Below are 21,664 nucleotides of genomic sequence, written 5' to 3' on the forward strand. Positions count from 1 at the left end.
TATGTCACATATTTTACTACCAAAATATTTTATAAGGTGCATGTGGAAAATAAGTTACTTTAAAAGTAATAAGAAAAGTGTACTTAGATGAGAAATTTTCAATGAGGGATAATAGCACTAAAAGATGTGAAAGATTTTATACCAAAAGAATTCACTTCAGATAAAGAAAAGCATTGCTTTCTTGCTTCTTGATTAAAAAAAAGGGCACCTTTAGAATGTAACCCTTTTAATTAAAAATATGGAAAACTTTTCTCAAGTGTACTAGATACTTCAAAAGAGTTGACTTTATTTTAAATTTTGCATAGATGGAAAAATTTTAAAAGCCACACTATCAAAAGTCATGATTTTATTTCTATGCTGTCAGTCTGATTTGAAAAGGAAGTTATAGGAACATTTTTTGCTCTGCTGTAATCAAAGTGAGGTCTGTAAAAGTGGAAATTAAATTAGCTGTCAATTAGACTAGATATTCATTTGTTTTATATGCAGAGATTTATAATGCTGACTAAATGACACCCCATAAAACATCTTGGGAGGCAGAAAAAATATTTATGGCATAATTTCTCTGTTTATCAAAATCATATTATAAACCAAGGGAGTAGTCTTTAAGGTGAATTTAAAATAGCAGCAGCCAAAATCTAGTTTGATCATTTTGCCCTAAAACTCCTTTTAGTTACAGGTTCTTGTGCATTATTTCAAGCTCTAATCCTCTGAGCAGGGTAATTAACGGACCAGAAAAGCCATTTGTGAAAAAGAAGAGCCATAAGGGTGAAAATATTTCTTCACCGAATGATATTTAATAAGTAAATAATTACAAAAGGAAAAGATTTGGGATGACCAATCTAAATCTGAGGATAATTAGAAGGAATAGAGTGTGAATATCAAAATGCTTGGCATGTACACTAATTCTCATTTCATAAAAAGACTAATTAAATATTTAGAAACCAAAAGTCCCCTCACAATTTGAAGAAAAATAACCCATGACAAAAGGGTCTGCAACTTTGCAGATAATTAGCAAGGGTGAGAGGAAGGAAAAACATCAGATTGGCTCCGAGGCTCTGCAAGGTCATGTCTTATTATGCTGTGTCTTTCATATGGTCTGGTAACAAGTTTCTTGCTAATTTAACTAACTAGGGCATCCCATAGCGATTTCCCATTTCCCTTGTTAAAAATGTGATAGTTTCTTCAAGTACAAACTGTAGTAGGTTAACATTTTTATAAATGATTGCTCCTAATTGATACGGGTCATAATGGCAGAGGACTTAAAAATTTGGACCCAGAAATAGTTTTTAAGTTTTCTTAAAGTTTAAGATGTATTTTAAATTATTTCAAAATTTCCTAGTTTTTATTCCCACTTAAATTATCTTGTTCCTTTCATTAAGCTGTTAGCCTGATGACCCTATGAATGAAACTGTCTCAGTGGTATGCTTTGTAAGTAAATACTTCTTATTTTGCTAATAAAAGGAAGCACATTTATGTTGAGTGTGCATTTCTGCAAACAAGAGATTTTGTGCTGGATTAATAAGGCTCTGAGTGAGTCCAGCCTAATTTACATAAAGCTGACCCCAAGGTCCACTAAAAACTGCAAGAAACTTCAGAGGTTTCTAAAACATAGTAAGCTGTTTTTTAGCAAACCAGCATTGCCATTTCAAAATGCTTATTTTAGTAATTAATGTGGAATATTTAAGGTTTATAAGATGCAAATTTAGCTCTAAGTATTAAGTATACATACTTTGTGGTTATAATTCCTGACACAATATTTTATTCAGAAACAAAATGATTTTGGAAGGTACCACTTTTACGTTACTGTTTTCAATATACTGAAAAATAAGAATGCTGGACAGGAGCTTAAATAAGATGCTGTTGTTAAGCTTTTGTTGACTTGCTTGTTGGATACCTGCTGTTTATTATTTCACTTTCTATTTCTGTTACATACTATGCACTTTTTCAAATAGGCTTACATTTATATATTGATTGTACAGAAAGATTTTGTTTTTCCTTATAGTTATCTAAATAATTGCTTTTTTCTTATAACTTCTTATTCAAATGCTGTTGTGAAAATTTAATCACAGTTGAAATTTAAAAAAAAAATCAAGATTATCTTCTTTATCCATTCATCCACTGATGGACGCTTGGTCATGGGGAAGACAATACAGCTCAAATAGGAATTCTGTGACATCTTACTAAACTGATGGACAGTGATGCAATAGGGTATGGGGGGACTTGATAATGAGGGTGAATGTAATAACCACATTGTTTTTCTTGTGAAACCTTCATAAGAGTACATATCAATGATAACTTAATAAAAAAATCAGGATTTATCTTTAAAAATTTGAAACACCAATATATGCAAAACTGAATGGAATAAAAATAACATTTTTTAAATTTTTTCTAAATTGTATATCCATCCATACATGTACCAATATTCAACCATATTTTCCTAGAGATTCTGGTAGTAACTTTATTTCAAGGATTTTAAAATATATTAAGTAGCACAATATCCTATAAAGCTTAGAAAATAATATCCTAATGTTCCTAAAGAAGTAAATAATATATGATGGATAGAAATCTTCAAGAATACACAGATTATTAAATAAATTATGAGAACATAGTGATGTGACAAATGGGAACATTACTATAGAATACCTCTTTTTTACCGTATTAATTACACACCATTTAGCTTCCTAATTTTATGTTTACCTAGCAATTAGTTAGGCTCACAAATCATCATTAATAAACATTTAAAGAAAGCAGGATCCACTTTCCTTAGCTATACAGAAGTTTTGATGGTAAAAGAGCATTTCATTATACAATTAAAAAAAAGGTTTGATTAACATTCAGTCCAGTTTCCCTCTTCATCTGTGAGGGTGATTATAACTTTGTATCATAGCATAACTTTTTTATTCCCTTGGTTTTTTTGATTATGGGGCTTGAGCATATCTATTTGCTTTGGTATTTACCTATTCATCTTTTAAGATAATATGCTATGTGTACAAAGTATCACTGTAAATTTGTACTAAAAAGACAAGGGTTCTAGTACCTAAGAGTACTATGTTACTTGGGTCATGTGGAATCGTTAGTGTTTAAAAAAGTTATTTGGGAGCTAAAGAGCACTTTCCCCCTGTGCCTTTAATGTATCTGTCTCCTAAGTATTGTATTATTGGCTGTCATGATCATGATATAAAACCGTATCTGAATTGACAAAATTCCCTCAGAATCAGATAAAGCTGATTGAATCAGAATTGGATGTCTGGTATTTTCTACTGTGTTTATTTTTATAGTCAGAAAGAGCCAGGTTAATCATTCATCAGCTCATTCACTCAAAAATAATTACTAAATTCCTATTATGTGCCAGGTGTATAGTAAAAATTTATAGGTTGACACAGTGTACTTTTTCTTTCTTTTTGTTCTCTGCCCTTTGTGGTAACATTTCTAGTATTTTTTTTTTAAGTTGAGTATTTGAATAGAATAAAATGTACTAGGTTTTTTTCAGTAATTTTTTAGTAATTGATGCTCAAGAATGAATATTATTTCTTTTCCATTAATTAGACAGTGGATTCATATTGCAGTAATTCAACTGTAGACATTCTGTTCATTTAGAAGATATAATTCCCCACGTGGATCTGGTTTAAACTCTTTCAGGTTACTCCTTGTGAATGTTCTGCTTATATTTGGTCCTTTGGAAAGAATTGTCATTATGTGATACCTTGGTACCTGGAAAGTGTTTTATCTCCAAAAAGTGAGCAGTTTTAACTAAGAAAGAAAATTACTCAGGAAAGAAACAGACCTATTATTGCTAGTATTTTATAATTGAAGTTTAAAAATAAGATACTGATATTGTTGAAACAATTTTCACTGAACACACAGCCTCAGTAAGGAATTGGACTAATTCTAGAGGATGATGACAAATTTCAGCAAACATTAATTTTTAGTTTTTGTCATTTGTTCAAGCCGGTAGATTTTGCATTTTTAGTCTTCCTTAGAACTGTGGTGAATAATGGCCCCTGGCAGGAGATAATGAAATTTTCTTCATTTATATTTTCAAGCAGAAGCTTCCATTGAAAATGGCACCCTATGGCCTGGAGACATACTAGTGCAGGTTTCAGGAGATATGCAATAATAATGCAGTGCCATCGAGAACGAGGAGTGATGGGACAGTGAAGAAGTAATTTAAGGAGAAAAAAGAATGTACCAAAGTTTTATTGTAGCATATCTAATGATCTGCTGAAGATTCCCAGTGGGTTTGGAGCATGACTGGGGAAACTAATGTTATCTTGCCAAAACAGAAGCCCCTGCTTAATCAGCAGAACACTATTGATTAAAACACCTCTCACAATAGATTATACATGTAATCTCACCTCCATACTTTGCACTTGGTAAAGTGTAATAATAAGCATAAGATAATCAAAAGAAGAGTAATTTGTTGTGCATTGTACAATTCAGAGTTGGAAAGGGAACAAATTTGCATGAATAGTTGAGCCTGTTTTTATATCTGTACAGAGGAAATCATAGGCACAGTAAAAGGACTACTCTGGAAGAATACAAGATGTTCTACCCTTTTAAGATTTACAAACCTATGTTCATCTTATGTGAGGGACTACTTGTTATTGATGTTTTGTTGGTGGTGGTAATTCATATTTGTTGAGACATTGTGCAGAGAGTTTGCCTGCATTATCCCATTTAACCTTATCAACAAACTTCTGAAGAAAGTATTATAATTTACAGATGAAAAAGCTAAGGTGAAAGGCTTTTAATATATTGCTTACAGACTTGCACAAATAAGTAGCCAACCTGGAACTTAAACCCCAATTCTTTGTGATGAAAGAAACTCTGCTTTTAAACATTAATGTTCTGAATTAGTGAATCACTTTCCTTCTGAACAGTCAGATGATATGCTACGTTGTTGATTTTGATACCATTTATTCTCAGATTATAATAAGTAATGTGTGCATTGTGGCTTCTTTCATTGACAGTTTTAAAAGATTAAGGAAAAGCAACATATTAATAGTTTGTTTGCATTATTAGTATTTCATTAGTGATGAAGTGATACTGTTTCAAAAACAAACATAATATTTTTTCAAAATACTGCTCTTAATCTGTACATAACAATTTTAAGTAATTTTCATATACTAGTATGTAAATGGTGTTACACATTTATAAAATGCTTTTTCATCAGTTACACATTTTTCTTGGCAACATTTATGTTCGTTTAAAAATATGTATTGTAAATGCCTTAAAAGTCAATATTGAAACCTGAGAACATTGATTAAATCTGGAAGATAAAATATACTGTTTTAATATTTTCTTACCATCTATTAATTGTGATGGTTGAGATATTCACTAAATATCTCTTAAAATATTTCTCTCCTACATATTGTTCTTAAACCTGGCAATATCACTGACTTTAAATATTATACTAATTTTTATATAGTAATTTATATATACTAATTTTTATATATTAGCAAAATTGAATTTTGCTAATAAGCAAATATATTGGTATTCCATTATGCATGGGAAGTAACTAATAAGCTATTATTTCCAAAATTATGTAGTTTTATTTCCTTTGGCTTTTGAGATTTTATTTGACCTCATTCCCAAATAGAATTTTTCCCACTTAAGAGTAGAAAGACTTACAGGAATGAGTTTTAAAATAATTCTTAAAATGTAGGGCTTTTTGCTCCACATAAAGCAGCTTGATGCCCTATTAAGCAAGATTAGGATTTCCTTTGTTGTGGGTGATGGGGTTTGTGATTCAAATGTAAGTTTTATCAATATTGTCATAAATAATACTTTTATTCTGGTGTTTAAAGTTAATAATATTACAAAGCATTTATTATTGGATTTATTTTAGTAAGTGTATGGAATTAAGTTGAGGGGTGTACTTTATGTGTATTTCAGATTAGTAAGAAAATTAGAGGAAGAAATATTTAATATAAAAAGTTGCTGCCCTAAGATAATGTATAGAAGTAATATATTGGTGATGTTTTTTTGATAGTGTTTTTAACTTAACTCAGTGATGTGTAATAATTATTAGCCTTTGCTTTCTATTAGGTAACTTCTAGGAATCTTTTGGAAATGTGGTTAGAATATTAAAAATGATTGCTTAAAATTTGAAACTGATGAAGTGCTAATATACCTTTGCATTTATTTACTAGGTGGTGTTAAAACATATATTATATATACCCTAGAAATTGCTTAGGCATTATTTGCAATGGCTACCTTTGTGCTCCTTGAGTTTTTCTCTAAAAACAATTATCTATTATATTATTGTCCTATAGTTAAGCCACTTTATTAAAACTTGTTTGAGTATATCAGTCAAAGATTGGATATAGAAAAATTTGCAACAATTACAGTGGATAGTTTTTCTTGTTATTTTTAATGGCATTCTTCTTCTAGGGAACATAGTATATTTTCATAGGTAGTCAAAAATTTTATTTCCAGATTCATTTATATTACACATTATCATTAGCTAACAAATTTTTAGGGAAAGATTATTCTTTCTCCCTGTTGTCAATAATGGGCTTATATGTGATGAGTACATGTACTTAGAAATTGTATTTATTTAGACACTTCCATGTTAGGAAATTAGATAACTAGTTTGCTCACACAAAATTAGAGCAACTAAAAACCTTGATTTTTATTATTAAAATTAGCAAAAGAAGATATGTTAACATTGTAAACTCTGTTATATACTTGCCTCATCAATCATACTCATCACTTAATTATTTTTCTATTTCTTTTGTATTTTATTAAGATTTATAGAGCAAAAAGCATGTGTTTCCATATATATTTATCCTTTACTGAAGTGTGTAAACCTGTCTTGTTTTCATCCTGTGGTACTCATCCATCAGAATCACCTGCAGAGCTAGTTAGACCACAGATTGCTGGTGACTCACTCCCTAGGTTTCTCAGTCTGTTGGTCTTGGGTGGAGCTTGAGAATGCATTTCTAACAAGTTCTGATAGTTGATGCTGGTTCTGCTGGTGTGAAAACCACATTTTGAGAACAAATGCTTTATTCTTTTCTAGCACATCTGTGCATCTTTACAAATGTAAATAAAATAAGAGCAGTTATTTAAAAGTCGAAGAGTTTAAAAAGTATCTAGTATCAATTTTTTTATATGAAGTGATTGTATTTCCTTCAAGTCTTAAAGGTTAAAAAATCCTACCTTTCTCTTCTGCCTTGTTTTCATACATGCTCTATTGTTATACTTAACATTTAAGAAAAGTGATCATCTTTGACATAATGGATCCATATGATTATTACCAAACTACTGATAATTTAAATTAACATAATCATGCCTTTAATAATAAATAAATATTTTTTCTGTGGGGGAAGAGGGAGAAAATCATGGTAGGAATTGTGCCCAAGGTTGAGGACACAAACTGAGTACCTTTCCTTCCTTGGGTCTTACTGGAAAAGGTCATACCTTTTCATTTTCATTATGATGAAAACTTGAAGCAGAGAATTTACTTAGCTTCTGTGTTTAACTAGTTGTTTTCTCTTTCTGTCTTAAATGACATGAGTTTCCAGTTTTACATCATTATCAACAGTGTATTGGTTAAGAAATTTTCAGATTTTTCTTAGCCCTGACAGTTCACATTGGCATTTGCTTTCTCCTTGTGTCCCTACACTTAGTGTTTTTGGAAACCTAAGACTGCTTGTCTCATTCATAGAGGAATGTACATAATCTATATCTTATTTCCATTTTTTGATCCTTTAAAAGCCTAGGTTTCCTTTCTCCTGAATCAGAATACTAATATGCAAGTCTGATCGTCTTATTCTTGTTACAGTTATGTTCCACTTCCTGCTGATGCTTTGGTTTAGCCCTCAAATCCCATTGTTTCTCAAGATTAATTTTTTGCAGTTCTGACATATAAAATGAACATTTTCAACATCTGGGGAGGCCATGAGTTCTAGAAATCTGTGTTATTTTACTCACAGAAATTCCATAAAGTCTCCTTACCTCCTACTGTACATTAAGAATATAGACCTGAATTTTTAATGAGTAAAATCATTTGATATTTGTCTTTCTCTCCCCAGCTTATTTCACTGAGCATAATACCCTCTAGCTCCATTCATGTTGTGGCAAATGGTAGAATTTGTTTTCTTCTTATGGCTGAATAATATTCCATTGTGTATATGTACCACATCTTTAGCTATTCATCTACTGATGGACACTTAGGTTGCTTCCATTTCTTGGCTATTGTAAATAGTGCTGCCAAAGGGAAAGGGACTGGGGAGGGTGGGTGGGAAGGGAGGGAGAAGGGGAATAAGGGGCATTATGATTAGCACACATAGTGTAGTCGGGGGGGCACGGGGAAGGCAGTATAGCACAGAGAAGACATGTAGTGACTCTATAGTATCTTACTACACTGATGGGCAGTGATTGTAATGGGGTATGTGGTGGGGTATGTAATGGGGGGAATCTAGTAACCACAGTGTTGCTTATGTGATTGTATAGTAATGATATCAAAATTTTTTTAAAAAAGGATATAGGTCTGAAATTAACACTTACTGCTGTCTTAAAGTGAATGTTTTGTGAAATGTGATTATTAAAATAAAAAATTAAGTGGTTGATAGGAATTATGGTTATTGCTTTTGACATTCATTTGAACTTGTAATTGTGGTCAGATAACTGATACAAACTTGTTCAGCAGAAGAGTAAATATGAACAATTATTTTTCATTTTATGGTATTGGTATTTAAAAAATTATAATGGAAGCAGGAATAGTTATCTTTTGTGTACTTCTTGCAAACATACTGACATTGAAAAATATGAAATAAAAGATACTTCACTTTTTTACAAACAAGAAGGTAAAGGCAGAAGATAACTATTTTAGGTAAATAAAATATCAGAAACAAATAAAAGTACTCTGGGGAAGATGGACCAATAATCTAGACTATAGACCAAAGTTATTTTCTTTCTTTCCTTATTGAAGTACATACAATAAAATTCACATATCTTAGCATCCAGGCTGATGAATTTTGACATGTGCATACATTCATACAAAATCATGCAGTTCAAGATCACAGTCTCACTTAATTTTAATGAAAGATATTTAAAATCTCATATTAATACCACATTTCTTCATTTGATCTTCTACTGGAAAAAAATTGGGTAATGTTCAGTGCATTTATTTTTGAAAAATGACCCCAAGTCCTTTGAACCACGTGCTCCTTCACCTTGGTCCAAAGTCCTTCATGCTCTTGTCCATTTCAACTTTGAGTGCAGTCCGTTTTCTTTTGGTGGTATGAGAGGAGGCTTCAGGGGGAAGGGGAGGGTGAGGAATTATACAAAAAGTTACAAATGGAATTGTTATGTAATGAATGTATATAATGAATATGTTTTAGATACATATTAAAACAATTTGAAAATGGCAGAGTTTTATTGATGAGTGGCTATAAAATGTGTAATGAGAAAGTATATAAAAGGGGTATCTAACTCACAGGATTTAGATTTCTTTGTTTCTGAAAGATGTGAGGATGAGATAAAGGGAGGTTCCTTGTAAGTATGAATAAATACAGTAAGGAAATAAAAGGACTTCAGTTTTTGATGGGGATCAGGTAAGTGATTGAAGATTCCTAGGAAGTAAAGAAGTTTTAAAAAGTGAACTTTCTTGTTGGTATACATTTTATGAAAGAGGAAAATGAAATACTAGTTGAAACATTAGATACTGATCTATTAAGAATTCTTAAATACATCTGCTCTGTAAAATTTTAGGATATAAAATTGATTCTGTGATTCAGGTTAAAATAATTCATTCACACTAAATTCAGAACCATCAGCAGTTTGTTCAAATGACTGAACCAAGTTAAGAGTAGTACAAAAGGAGGTAAAAGATGATGTTGAGTAAGAATGTAACACTGTATTATTTATATTATACATGCTTTTGAAGATTATTTTATATGGTATGTTTAAAAATTATAGCATAGAGCATTACTGGTTAATTGTGATAAAAGTTAATTTAATGTTTGTACATTATAGTTATAATTTATTTAATTTTTAAGATTTCTGTTTGAAGTTCATTATATATGCCTTGACCTGTCAAATTGGATTGTTAGATCCTAAAGTTTACAGGTCTTGTTACTCTTTAAGGAAGAATCAACATGGTTTGAGTTGAAATGGCTCCAAGGTGCATGACCTAGCAAACATACCACCTTCCTTTAGTTATCTGTGTGAAAAACTGGATTGCTTTTTCATTCTTTATTGGCCATTTTATAGTCCACTTATTTTATCCACTATAGGATGTCTGGTGTTCAAATTGTTAAATAAATTTTGTTATAATGCTCTTGTTCTGCTTGCTTTGGCTTCTTAATTTATGTACTATAAGAAAGTAAAATAAAACCTTGCAAATGCTGGGTTGGAGTCAAGTCAAATTATAAAGGAAATAGTTTTTGCCTGTACAAAGCTTATAAAAAGATCACTTGGACAAATTCATAAAACTTAAATATCATCTCACCTACGTTTTAATTCTAGTAATCTCTATGAATTAATGACAACACAAAAATAAGCAAGTACTTCCAGTATTAATTTAGCCATCATGTTAGTGGCATTCTTTTTAATGTTTTATTTCAGGGAGAACTGATTCAGAAGAACCTAAATTCACAGTCACATCATATGAGCAGTATAAGCACACTCATCTATGAAAATAGCAAGCATAACAACAATGCTTAGACGCTCAACATGTGCCAGGCACTGTGCCGACTTTTCTAAATGCATTGTATCATTACCAGGCCATAGCATGGAGGGTGTGATCTATTAGTTTGGTATCTGGTAAAGAGTGTAGAAAGTCTCTATAGTAGAAAACATGGAACTGAATTTAGAAGATAAACTTAAAAATTTTGTTTTTCAATGTGTTGCTAAAACAATTCCAATCTATTCAATTTATGACTCTTATATTCAGTCATAGCACCATTTTTTAATTGTAATCTTCTTAAATATGGTGAATATCCTGCTAAGTTTTTTTTTTCCTTTTCAGTACATGTTGAATATGTTAAAAATTCCAATTGAAAAATATAGTAGACTAATTGAGAATTGTTAGCTGTTTTCTTTTTACTTTGCTTTAAAATTTAGAATGACCCAAGATACAGAAATACATCAAGAAAATACGACTTTTATAACTATTTACTAATGAAGAGCAACCTACATCTGTTGAATTTTTTGTTTTGTGTTGCAAGTTGCTTACAGAAAATAAGCATTAGTTCTTGTATTATATTCCTTTAGTAAAAATAAATTATTTTGTTAGACAAGTTTGATTTGTTTTGTTTTCCAGGTGCAACAATCGAACACAGTGTATAGTAGTTACCGGGTCAGATGTATTTCCTGATCCATGTCCTGGAACATACAAATATCTTGAAGTCCAATATGAATGTGTCCCTTATAGTAAGTATGAAGTCTGTAGTTTTTACTTCCTCTAGCATTCCTCATTGATGCTGAAAGTCTACACATGTGAAAGAAGCATATGTTTATGGCCTACACAACCATTATGCATGCAGAGCACTAACAGACTCAGGCCTCCAATTAGCTTCATGAAGTGTGGAAAGAAGCCATAGTGTGATGCTGGCCAAGTGTCTGTCTGTGTTCTTAAGTGTTTGGCTTTTAAGGCTAGTGTTTTTCCAGAAAACAAACTTGAATTAGCTATTCAGTAGGTTAGATAGAAATCTGTACTTTTGCCCAATACCACCAGTTGCTGACAAATTGGTTTGGCTCACGGTTTTCTAAAGAAGGAATTGACTTTGGTTTTAATCCTGAGCTACTTGAATGGCTACCTGCTGCTGTGGTAACTTCAGTGCCTGGAAAAAGCAACCATTGTTGTAACAGGCACGTGCTTTTCCTTTTTGTTCACTTGTCCTTAAAGGAGCATTTCTTTACCAGACTCAGTGATAACATCTTAACACTAAATAGAATAGATGTAATAAAACCTTGCATGTATTTATCTGTTTTCAGTTTGGCAACATCCTTTAGGTTCTACAAAGGAATGTACTAAAATTGGAAATTTTGTAGGTAGACTTCAGCTAATGCTGTAATTCTATGTAGCTTTCCTCTTAATCTCAGGGATCATACTTCTAAATTGTATTGTACACTTTCAATAGAAAAAAAACATTTTGGGCAACTAAAAAGTTTCACTATATTATTTAATTTTCATAAGCTAGTTTGATAGTGTGCTTGTCTTCTTTTAAAATTAAAAAAAACGTATCATGTCACCTATTAATTCATAGGCATTTGAATTATAAGTTCTTTGGCAGCAATTTTATTGATTTGAGTTAGCTTTTGTATACTTCCTTCTTAAAAAAAAATGGATTCAGCTAAATAATGAAATTCCTTATTCCTAAATAATGAACTTCAAAAACTGGATCACTAATTCTAATAGAATCATATGTCCAAACTATCAATATTTCTAAAATCAAAGGGCTGAATTCTGAGGTACACTATGTCCTATATGGTAGTAATACCTTCTTACACATTCCGTGAAGGTGTTGTCTCTCTTGTCTGCCCACAGTTTTGATAAATTAGCTTTGTGTGGGTATCAGTTAAAGGCCAAACACAGATTATTTTTTCTTTTCTTCCCTGCTCTGTGTTCCTGTGTTACTGTGAAATGGATGCTTTTTATATTTTTATATTTCAGTACTTTCTATACCATTTGTAGGATTGGATGCCTACTGAGTGCCCTGATCTTTATGCCAGTTCTCCTGTATGTGGTGTTGGTGACTTACATAATCATTCTCTTGTACCACTAGAGGAACATTGTATTCTTTTGAGCTAACCAAAATCTTGTTCCATAAAGTCACTTTCACTTGAATTTAGCGTGGTTTCTGTCTTCAAATTAGAAAAGGAATACAGCATCCATTCCCAAACAGTGGAATCAGTCAGAGCTGCCAAGAATTGTGTATTTCTGGAGCCAGTTCCTGTAACCTAGTCTATAGACCAAGAACAGTGTTAAGCAAATATTATTTTCAGACTCTTAAGTTATTTCTTGTGCTGTTAAAAAAGGAAAATGTGGATATCTTCTGGAACATCTAACTTTCAAAATTTTACTTTTTCAGTTCTCCAGAAGTATTGTGTATTGTGCACTAATCTTGCAAATAGCTAAACTCAGAGAAGTATTTGTTCTTTTTAGTTTTTGTCATTAAAAAAAAAAAAGCCCAGTAATTAATTTGCTGTTACCTTCCTAGATGTTTGCACGGGGCAGAAATAAGTCTGTGGCTTTTTAAAAATTACTTCTTGCTGAAGAATAGAAGTTGTTATATTTCCTATATACCGTATAGTAGTGACACACTATAAACTGCATGATTTTCACTAACATAAGAACAACACAAAGGCTCTTTTTAGATTGTTTTGATCTTATGTAGTACTCTGTATTTCCTTATCTCTTTTTCCTATTTCCCTCTCTTTTGGTTTTTTTATGCTTCTGTCCATTATACTCATCCTTTATACTTCTATTTTAAGCCTGTAGCTTTTACCTTCTCTTGTTTTAATACCGTTTTTCTACTTTGTAGCTTTTGTATATCCCTTTTACATTTACTTAACTGATAAAAATTGTCACCATTAGATATTTATTATCTGTCTCTTACCATCTGGCTTTATGCCAGTTTCTATCCAGAGCCAATTCTCCTGGAGTCTGTACATCCCCAACTGTTCCTTTCTATTTAAAAAAGTTACCTCAGAAATTTTACATGATTTCTGAAAATATTATCATAAATTTACTGAAAAGAGCCCATTAGAAATGCTGTTGTTTTACTTTGTATGTTTATAGACAGGCACATTATATGTGGCATTTATACTTGCCCAGATAATGTTTGTGTCAAAAAAGTATCTACCCAGGGCATCCTTCATCATTAATGAAAGTGTTAGTGATTGAATGTGTATGTCATAAATAAGTCATAAAGTTCTTGTAGGATAAAGGAGAATAAGCCCTGGAATTTCATATCCTACAGGCAGTATTTGGTTTTGATTTTTATACCTCTTATTTCAAATTTTCATTAAATTATAAAAATTATACCATAATTTTAGCTATAGGTTTTATCTGATAAGAAAAAAGAACCATTAACTATGATTATATCTTTTTTAAGATATAATTTTAAGATATAATATAATTAAAATGAGATTGTTCAAAATGAAATAGTGTGTCACTTCAGATACAGAGTATGTAGGCTTAAGTTTGTTTGGGTCAATTTCTTGTCTTACATATCCATGTTGTCCTCTACTGATGGTAGTGGGTCATGTATGTATGTTTGGTCTATAGAATAGTAAATGTATTGTTATGAATTAATTCATACAGTCTTTTAAGTTGCAGTATACATTTGGCATGTGATGAAGAATGCTAATTTCATTAATTTTTTGTCTATTTATATTCTTCTGGGTTGATAGAATTTTGGCTGATTTGACAGATATTTATCCATTGGGTTTTCATAAAAATCATAATGTAAGGACTTTTGTTTTAAATATCCATATCATGATTTATCAATCATCAAAGGTTTTATTATTTTTATTTTTACATTTGGGTGTTATTTCTTGGTTTTCATCAGAATTATAAACTATATGCAAGTTATGTTCATTTATTTTCTTTAATATGTTACATCAGTTAAATCACAAATGAAGACTTGCATATTTAATATTTTGCTCAGTAACTGCACTGACTGATTTTGCTCAGTAACTGCATTTTAGTGCATCAAATGATAAAACCCAGCCCTTTGCAATTAATGGGAAAAAAATGTACTTTCTGCATCTTTTATTGAATTTGTTTTAGTTCTGTTTTAAATTCATAGAATTTTAAAATGTATTATCATGCCTGCCCTTTACATTTAGTTGATTTATTTCAGTAAAGTCATCCTCTCCTAAATAAGAGAATATAGCTGTATGTAAATACAGCCTGAGCAGTCACAACCCTATGATTTCTCTTATCCTCATTTTCCCATCACAGCCTTCTGTTGTTGATTTTAAGCTTCACTAAGTAATTTTAAGTCTATAAAATAGAATTGTGTATTATGTCAGTAAAATTGAATTTCTTCTTTTTACTGGATAATAGAGTGACAAAATATAGAGCAAGTATGTTTCCTGAAAGTGATTAAATAGACCCAAGTTGAATGGGGGAGGTGTTGTCCTAATGCAGAAGGTTATATTTGTGTGATAATATTTCTCCCTAAGGTATTTCAGGAGGTCAGTATTTAATCTTGATGAATTATTATAATTCAAAAAAATTAATCAAGCTAAGGCATCTTAATGAAATGTGCAACTACAGTATCTTGGACCTACAGTATTATCACACCCTAATGCATTTTAACAAGGGAAGAGGGAGAATCCCAGACATTAATCCAGTCACTTTATGAAATTCAGGCAACATACTTCAAAGCTTCCATACAGCCTAAAATAGTATTTTATTATAGTTGGTAATCATTAGAATATATTTACCAGCAAGAATCTTATATAGCACCCTTCTAACTGCACAATCCATTTCTTTCAACTTCTTGGAGGGATAATTTTTTTCTTCACTGTTTTTACTCTACTAATCAGGTTTGGTTTGTTAAAGCCTTTACCTTTTGTGGGGTGGAATCGAGGTTTTTGCTCTGAATGCTCAGTATGACTGTTGCTGCATGCTAGCTTGCTTTCTGTGTCAATTGATGATGGTAGACAAATGTCATAATAAGCTAACCATAATTCTTTCTTCCTTTTTCTCCTTGCCTACTGTGCTTGCTTTTTCCTTGTATGTATTTTGCTTACTTTTTTTAATAGATTTAGAATTACAATTTTGAGATATGTGATATAGAGAATTTAGTAAGAATTTTATCATGTAAACTATATGTAAAGCTAAATAAATAAATTTATTAATTCTTAGTGGGGAAGAAAGACACTACCTTACTTTACCATTGAAATCCCTTTTGGGGTGGGAGGGGAGATTTATGTATTTCTGAAAAGGAGGCATTATTTTAATGGTTCAGATGGATTTTTCTAGAAAGAAAACAATAGAAAAGCAATTAAAATGTACTGAGATGCATAATTATATATTTTCTTACATAAGTATCTTTGAAAAAATGTTAAAATACAACCATATCAGTATTCATTAGGTGTGACCTAATTGAGTTGACCTTTATAAAAATATATTTTCCTGTTGTTATGCTTACCTAATTTAGTCAACTCAATAATGAGTCCGAATTATAAGATAAATGGAGATGATATACATATGCATGCATTTGTGTCTATAGCATACATATATAAAGTAAAACAAGAATGCTGAGTGACTGGAAAGGCAAGAGTATGTATACCATGCATTAGTGAAGAGTTTCATTATTTATTCAGGTACACTAAGTGAAGCAACATGCCAACATATTTGTATTGCCTCCTAAATCTACTAAAATGATTGATCTATGTTCTTTTATGTAACTTTAGAATCTTTCTCCTGCTAGGTTTTCCTGTTGTGTGTTTCTCTTTATCCAAAGTAGTGCACCTCTTACTCTTTCTATATTTAGCATCTATTACAAATTCATTCTTAGACTAATAGTCAATTTATTTTAATCTTTTTTCTCTTTTCCTTGCACTTTTTTTTATTTTTCTTCCTATGCTTAAAATAGAAGTGGAGCAAAAAGGTAAATAATGTATACAGTCTGAACCCCAGCTCCCTGTTATGTGCCTTATGGATGTTACCTACTCCCTTCCCTTCCCCCACAATACTCCTAACGTTAAATAATCAGCAGGATCTCATAAATGCAACTCATAAAGAAGTCGACTGTTACATTGAAATTAAATGACTGCTGTATCTGGTGAAGGGGCAAAATCTCTGAAGTTGGTGAGGGAAGGAACTGTCCTTTCTCTATTTCTTTTTCACCCTTTATCTCTCTTTCTGAAAACCCTTGGATGTTTTATTATTAACGTGTCATCTTGCCTGGCTTCCAGAACCCTCTCCATAGCATGCCATGGTTACAAGGGTCTCCTGGTCGTTTCATCATTGTTTTCCTTGTATTTACTTTTTTCTGCTCCTAATTACATTTTCCAAATATTTATGTTCTTTCAATTGAAGCACCTTTGTTTTCAGTCTAACTTATGTAGACATTCTAAATAAGCTTTCACACTGAGTTTTCGTTTTATTTGCTTTACTGTGGTGGTTTGCTTTAGGGGTTTATAAGTGGGTTGAGGGGTGGGGGTACAAAGATTGGATTAAAATAAAGTACTTGGTACATGGCTATGCACAAAGCTCAAGTTTTAAAGTATAAATGACCAAATTATAAGATAGAAACACATAGCAAAAATGTAAACTGTCAGCCCAATTATGAATAATCTTACACTTAGATTTTTATTTGTGAAAATGAATCCCAGACATTTTGTATGTAGGTACATTGATGTTGGTAACTTGAGGAAAGAGGGTTAGTACTTGTATTAAGAATAAATTTTGTTAAAATTGAATGTTAATTAAATGATTTTTTTCTCTTTTGATTAATGACCACTAAAACTTGTGTTTATCTGTGTAATTTTTTAACTTGACTTTATTTTTGTCTTTTTTTCTATAACTGTTAGTTTTTGTGTGCCCTGGGACCTTGAAAGCAATTGTGGACTCACCATGTATATATGAAGCTGAACAAAAGGCAGGTGCTTGGTGCAAGGACCCCCTTCAGGCTGCAGATAAAATTTATTTCATGCCCTGGACTCCCTATCGTACTGATACTTTAATAGAATATGCTTCATTAGAAGATTTCCAAAACAGTCGCCAGACAACAACATACAAACTTCCAAATCGAGTAGATGGTACTGGATTTGTGGTGTATGATGGTGCTGTCTTCTTCAACAAAGAGAGAACAAGGAATATCGTGAAATTTGACTTGAGGACTAGAATTAAGAGTGGAGAGGCCATAATTAACTATGCCAACTATCATGATACCTCACCGTACAGATGGGGAGGCAAGACTGATATTGACCTAGCTGTTGATGAAAACGGCTTATGGGTCATTTATGCCACTGAACAAAACAATGGAATGATAGTCATTAGCCAACTGAATCCATACACTCTTCGATTTGAAGCAACATGGGAGACTGTGTATGACAAACGTGCTGCATCAAACGCTTTTATGGTCTGTGGGGTCCTCTATGTGGTCAGGTCAGTTTATCAGGACAATGAGAGTGAAACAGGCAAGAATGCAATTGATTACATTTACAATACCCGATTAAACCGTGGAGAGTATGTAGATGTCCCCTTCCCCAACCAGTACCAGTATATTGCTGCAGTGGATTACAATCCTAGAGATAACCAACTCTACGTGTGGAACAATAACTTCATTTTACGATACTCTCTGGAGTTTGGTCCACCTGACCCTGCCCAAGGTAAGGTTTGCTTGTGAATACTGTGTCTTTTGTGAACTGCTTACTTTTTAAGACTTCTTGCATATTGTTTTTTTTTTCCCTTTTCATAGTTAAACCTCAAAGAATAACGGTGTGTGGCATTTCATCTTGTCACATACTGTGTACATTCTGGCCTTATTTTGGTCCATTTGTTTTTCTGAATTTCTTCACTTAAATGTTAATGTAAAAAATTGGTAGCCTTATTGGTCAATTTACTTTTTCATTGCTAAAAATATAATACCAACTACAAACCTGTTCTCTTTGTTTTGTTTTTTGTTTTTTTTTCCCCCTACCTGACTTCTGAATTGATTACAATCTATGTGCAGACCTTTTAACTTCTTGGCGCCAGTGGTTAAGGGAAATGTGTGTTAGGAAGTCCTCGGAGAGTTGCTAGGCTCGATGTACAGTGCCAGGCATAAGTGTTCTGAAGTTTTGGCATCTGCTTTCTGGATGGGAGGGAGTAAGTCATCCAACATCTTCCTAAAACATCATGTAAAATTACACATTTTTATTTCCTGATAAATTAATGATGGTTTTAAGTAAATATGTCTGTGACTTTAGCTGTCACACATGGACTGAACAAAAAATGACCCCAAGTGATGATTTGTGAGGATGGATCTTATATAACAAAAATAGCAGTTTTGATTTGTGCTCTCTTTATAGGTATCTTTATAATTACCATTACTTCAGAAAGTAATGTGAAGTTTTTAGAAAGACATTTTAGTTTATCAGGTGAACTCAGTTTCGTGGGACCCAATTTTTTGAGAGTAAATGAAATGAATATTTCATTAAAATAAGATTACCTCATGCATGATAAAAGAGTAACCTATTAATATATTATAGAGCTTGCACTAATTAATTGAATATTTCTGTTTTAAATATCTGAATTAATATTTCAATTTACTGAGTTAATTGGAATTTTCAAATTATTGAGTTATTTCAAAATTTTAGGAACCAGAAAGGTCTTTGGAGTAATTAATCTCTTCAACAAAGTTTAAAAGAAATGAGTATGTTTTTCTTTTGTTAGACAATATACACCCACAAACTTAAACATAACTACATATACTCGCACATATATTAAAATACTGTATACTTCAAGTTCCAAATATTGTCATAGGATCAGGATCTCAAAGTAGAAGTCCCAACTTTTTGTAGTTGAACTTCTGATTTGAGTCATTACAGAATACCAAAATAGTGTACTTTTTGCACATAAATAAGAGCAATACTTTTATATTGACTTAATGCAAGGCCCTTTTCTTTCATTCATGTATGTCTAGAATTTTTGGCTTAAAATTACTCCAGTAATTACCCATTGTTAAATTTTCAACAATTAAATCTCTAAGGGCATAAAAATCTTTATTGGTAGTATCTCAGCATCATATATTTTAAAATTTGGACTTAACTTTTTCTCATGAGGCCAGCCAGCATTTTAGGGTGTTTCTTGTAACTCAGTTATTTTTCTAAAAGCTAGTGCCATCTTTCTTTAGCCTGTAGCTTTGTCAAAGGAAAACTACAGGAATTGACAAAATTTGACATTGTACTGATTCTTGTGTTAACCTTCTTTGCAACCTGTATTACCCTCACAGCTGTTAGATTTGTCTTGGGTGACAGTAAGTCTCTTCTCTATTAGAAAAAAAAAAGAAAATACTTTTAAAAATGCAAATTTGTAATCAGGCAACACCTGAAGGGTTATGAATAAAGTTGAGTACAGAATTAATTCAGCAAAGAATCATTGCCCTATCTACTTGTCACAAAGTTCTTTATTGAATACAAGATGAGTAATAATGTCATTTTACACAGGCTTTATTCTAGTAAATAATTGATCCAGTTCAGATGAAAAAATGTTTGATAATTTAGATGCCTTTTGGAAATAGCAGTTGAGAAACTGAGATATATTTGGTAACTGTGTTCCTAAAACTGTGTTTTGTTACCCAAAATAGTCATTCTTAAATATTCCCAGAAAGTGAAAATTCATATTGACCACTTGTTAAACCCTTAATGGTAAAGTTTTATGTGACCTAAATTTCTCTTGCTGTTCTTTGAACCATGTTGTCTTATTCTTTCTCTCCTTGTAATTTATCTTCATATGCTTAGAGAAACTCCTGTCTCTTTCATCCAAGATACATGTTGATATCTATCTGCATGTAGATGGGACCTTACAAAACTGTATCAATTGAGGTCAAACCAATAAGCCACTATGGGCTTTCTATAAGCAAGATCTGAGAAACTGATAGGAAAGAGGAATCAGAAAAGGCAGGTCTTTGCCTGTCATAAGGCAGTGATTGACTGGGTTGGCTGTATTCACAATCTTATGTACTCTCTTTGCTACCCTGCACATTGTCCTGTGAAATTACCCACTCCTTTCATTTTTCATTGTACTGTTTGATATTACATTAGCTTCAATATTTTTTGCCATTTATAAATTAAAGCCTTTTCCTTTCTAACAAGGCAAACCTTTTATTTCTCTGCCCTGATCATGGTTTTTAAATACATTTTTTTTTAATTTTTAGCTTTATGTGATCTCTGCATAGTTCATTTGCTCCATTCCCATACACTAAAGTCTTTTTCCGTCACTTCTTTCCTCTCTAGACTGGGCTTAGGAAAAACCCTTTTCAGTTCTATTTTAAGTCTTTTCTCTTTCTTAATCTGAATTGCTTTACATTTACTGAATCGTCTGCAAATTTGATATCCTAAATATTATCAAAAAAATATTGTCTTGTGTTTTGACAGTTCTTGAATATTTGTCTTAATTATGAAGTATGACACTTCATTAATATGAGGAAAAATTTTATCAAGAGAGTTTATTTATTTGGGAAGTGTTTAATATAGAACACATGTTTTTTGAAACATTTTTCCACTGATAATGAAAGCTCAATAAAAGATGATCATTATGTTCAGACATTGAATAAAGGTTAATTTAATGAATACACATTTTGATTTAACCAGGCTACAGACTCACTCTAGCTGGAGTTCATTCAGTGAACAATGCATTAGTTCTTGGACCTAGGTGAACAAAATACTTACCTTAGCTTAAATTGATATTGTCCTTAAATCCTTTCATGCAGGAAAAAGCTAGTAATAAATAGCAAGTTCTGCCCTAGTAAATTGAACCATTTTGTACGTGTTTGTTGAAATTTTCATGGGTACCTCTTAAATGTATTTATTAGCATTTTATGAGCACTGTTTCTAGGCCTCTGTACTCAAATGATAAATAGTAGGCGGAATGCTAAACCAGGTTAATCTAAATGCTTGATATGAATTCCTGATAACTATGGGATAGAGCTCTGTAAAATAAGGTTTGGATTTAAAATATAATTCTTTTGTGAATTGCCATGTTTTC

General features: G+C 31.8%; 1 protein-coding gene across 15 annotated transcripts in view; it reads left to right on the plus strand.

Moving 5' to 3' along the window:
* Positions 1-21,664, plus strand: part of ADGRL2 (adhesion G protein-coupled receptor L2) — a 261,756-nt gene that overhangs the window by 197,263 nt on the left and 42,829 nt on the right. For all 15 annotated transcript variants that reach the window (XM_073234184.1, XM_073234182.1, XM_073234180.1 and 12 more), the window contains 2 exons: positions 11,273-11,382; positions 17,506-18,306. In XM_073234184.1, coding sequence (XP_073090285.1) covers positions 11,273-11,382; positions 17,506-18,306 — 911 coding nt within the window. The remainder of the gene's footprint in view (positions 1-11,272; positions 11,383-17,505; positions 18,307-21,664) is intronic.

The sequence above is a fragment of the Manis javanica genome, chromosome 4, assembly GCF_040802235.1.
Source record: "Manis javanica isolate MJ-LG chromosome 4, MJ_LKY, whole genome shotgun sequence".
NCBI lineage: Eukaryota > Metazoa > Chordata > Mammalia > Pholidota > Manidae > Manis > Manis javanica.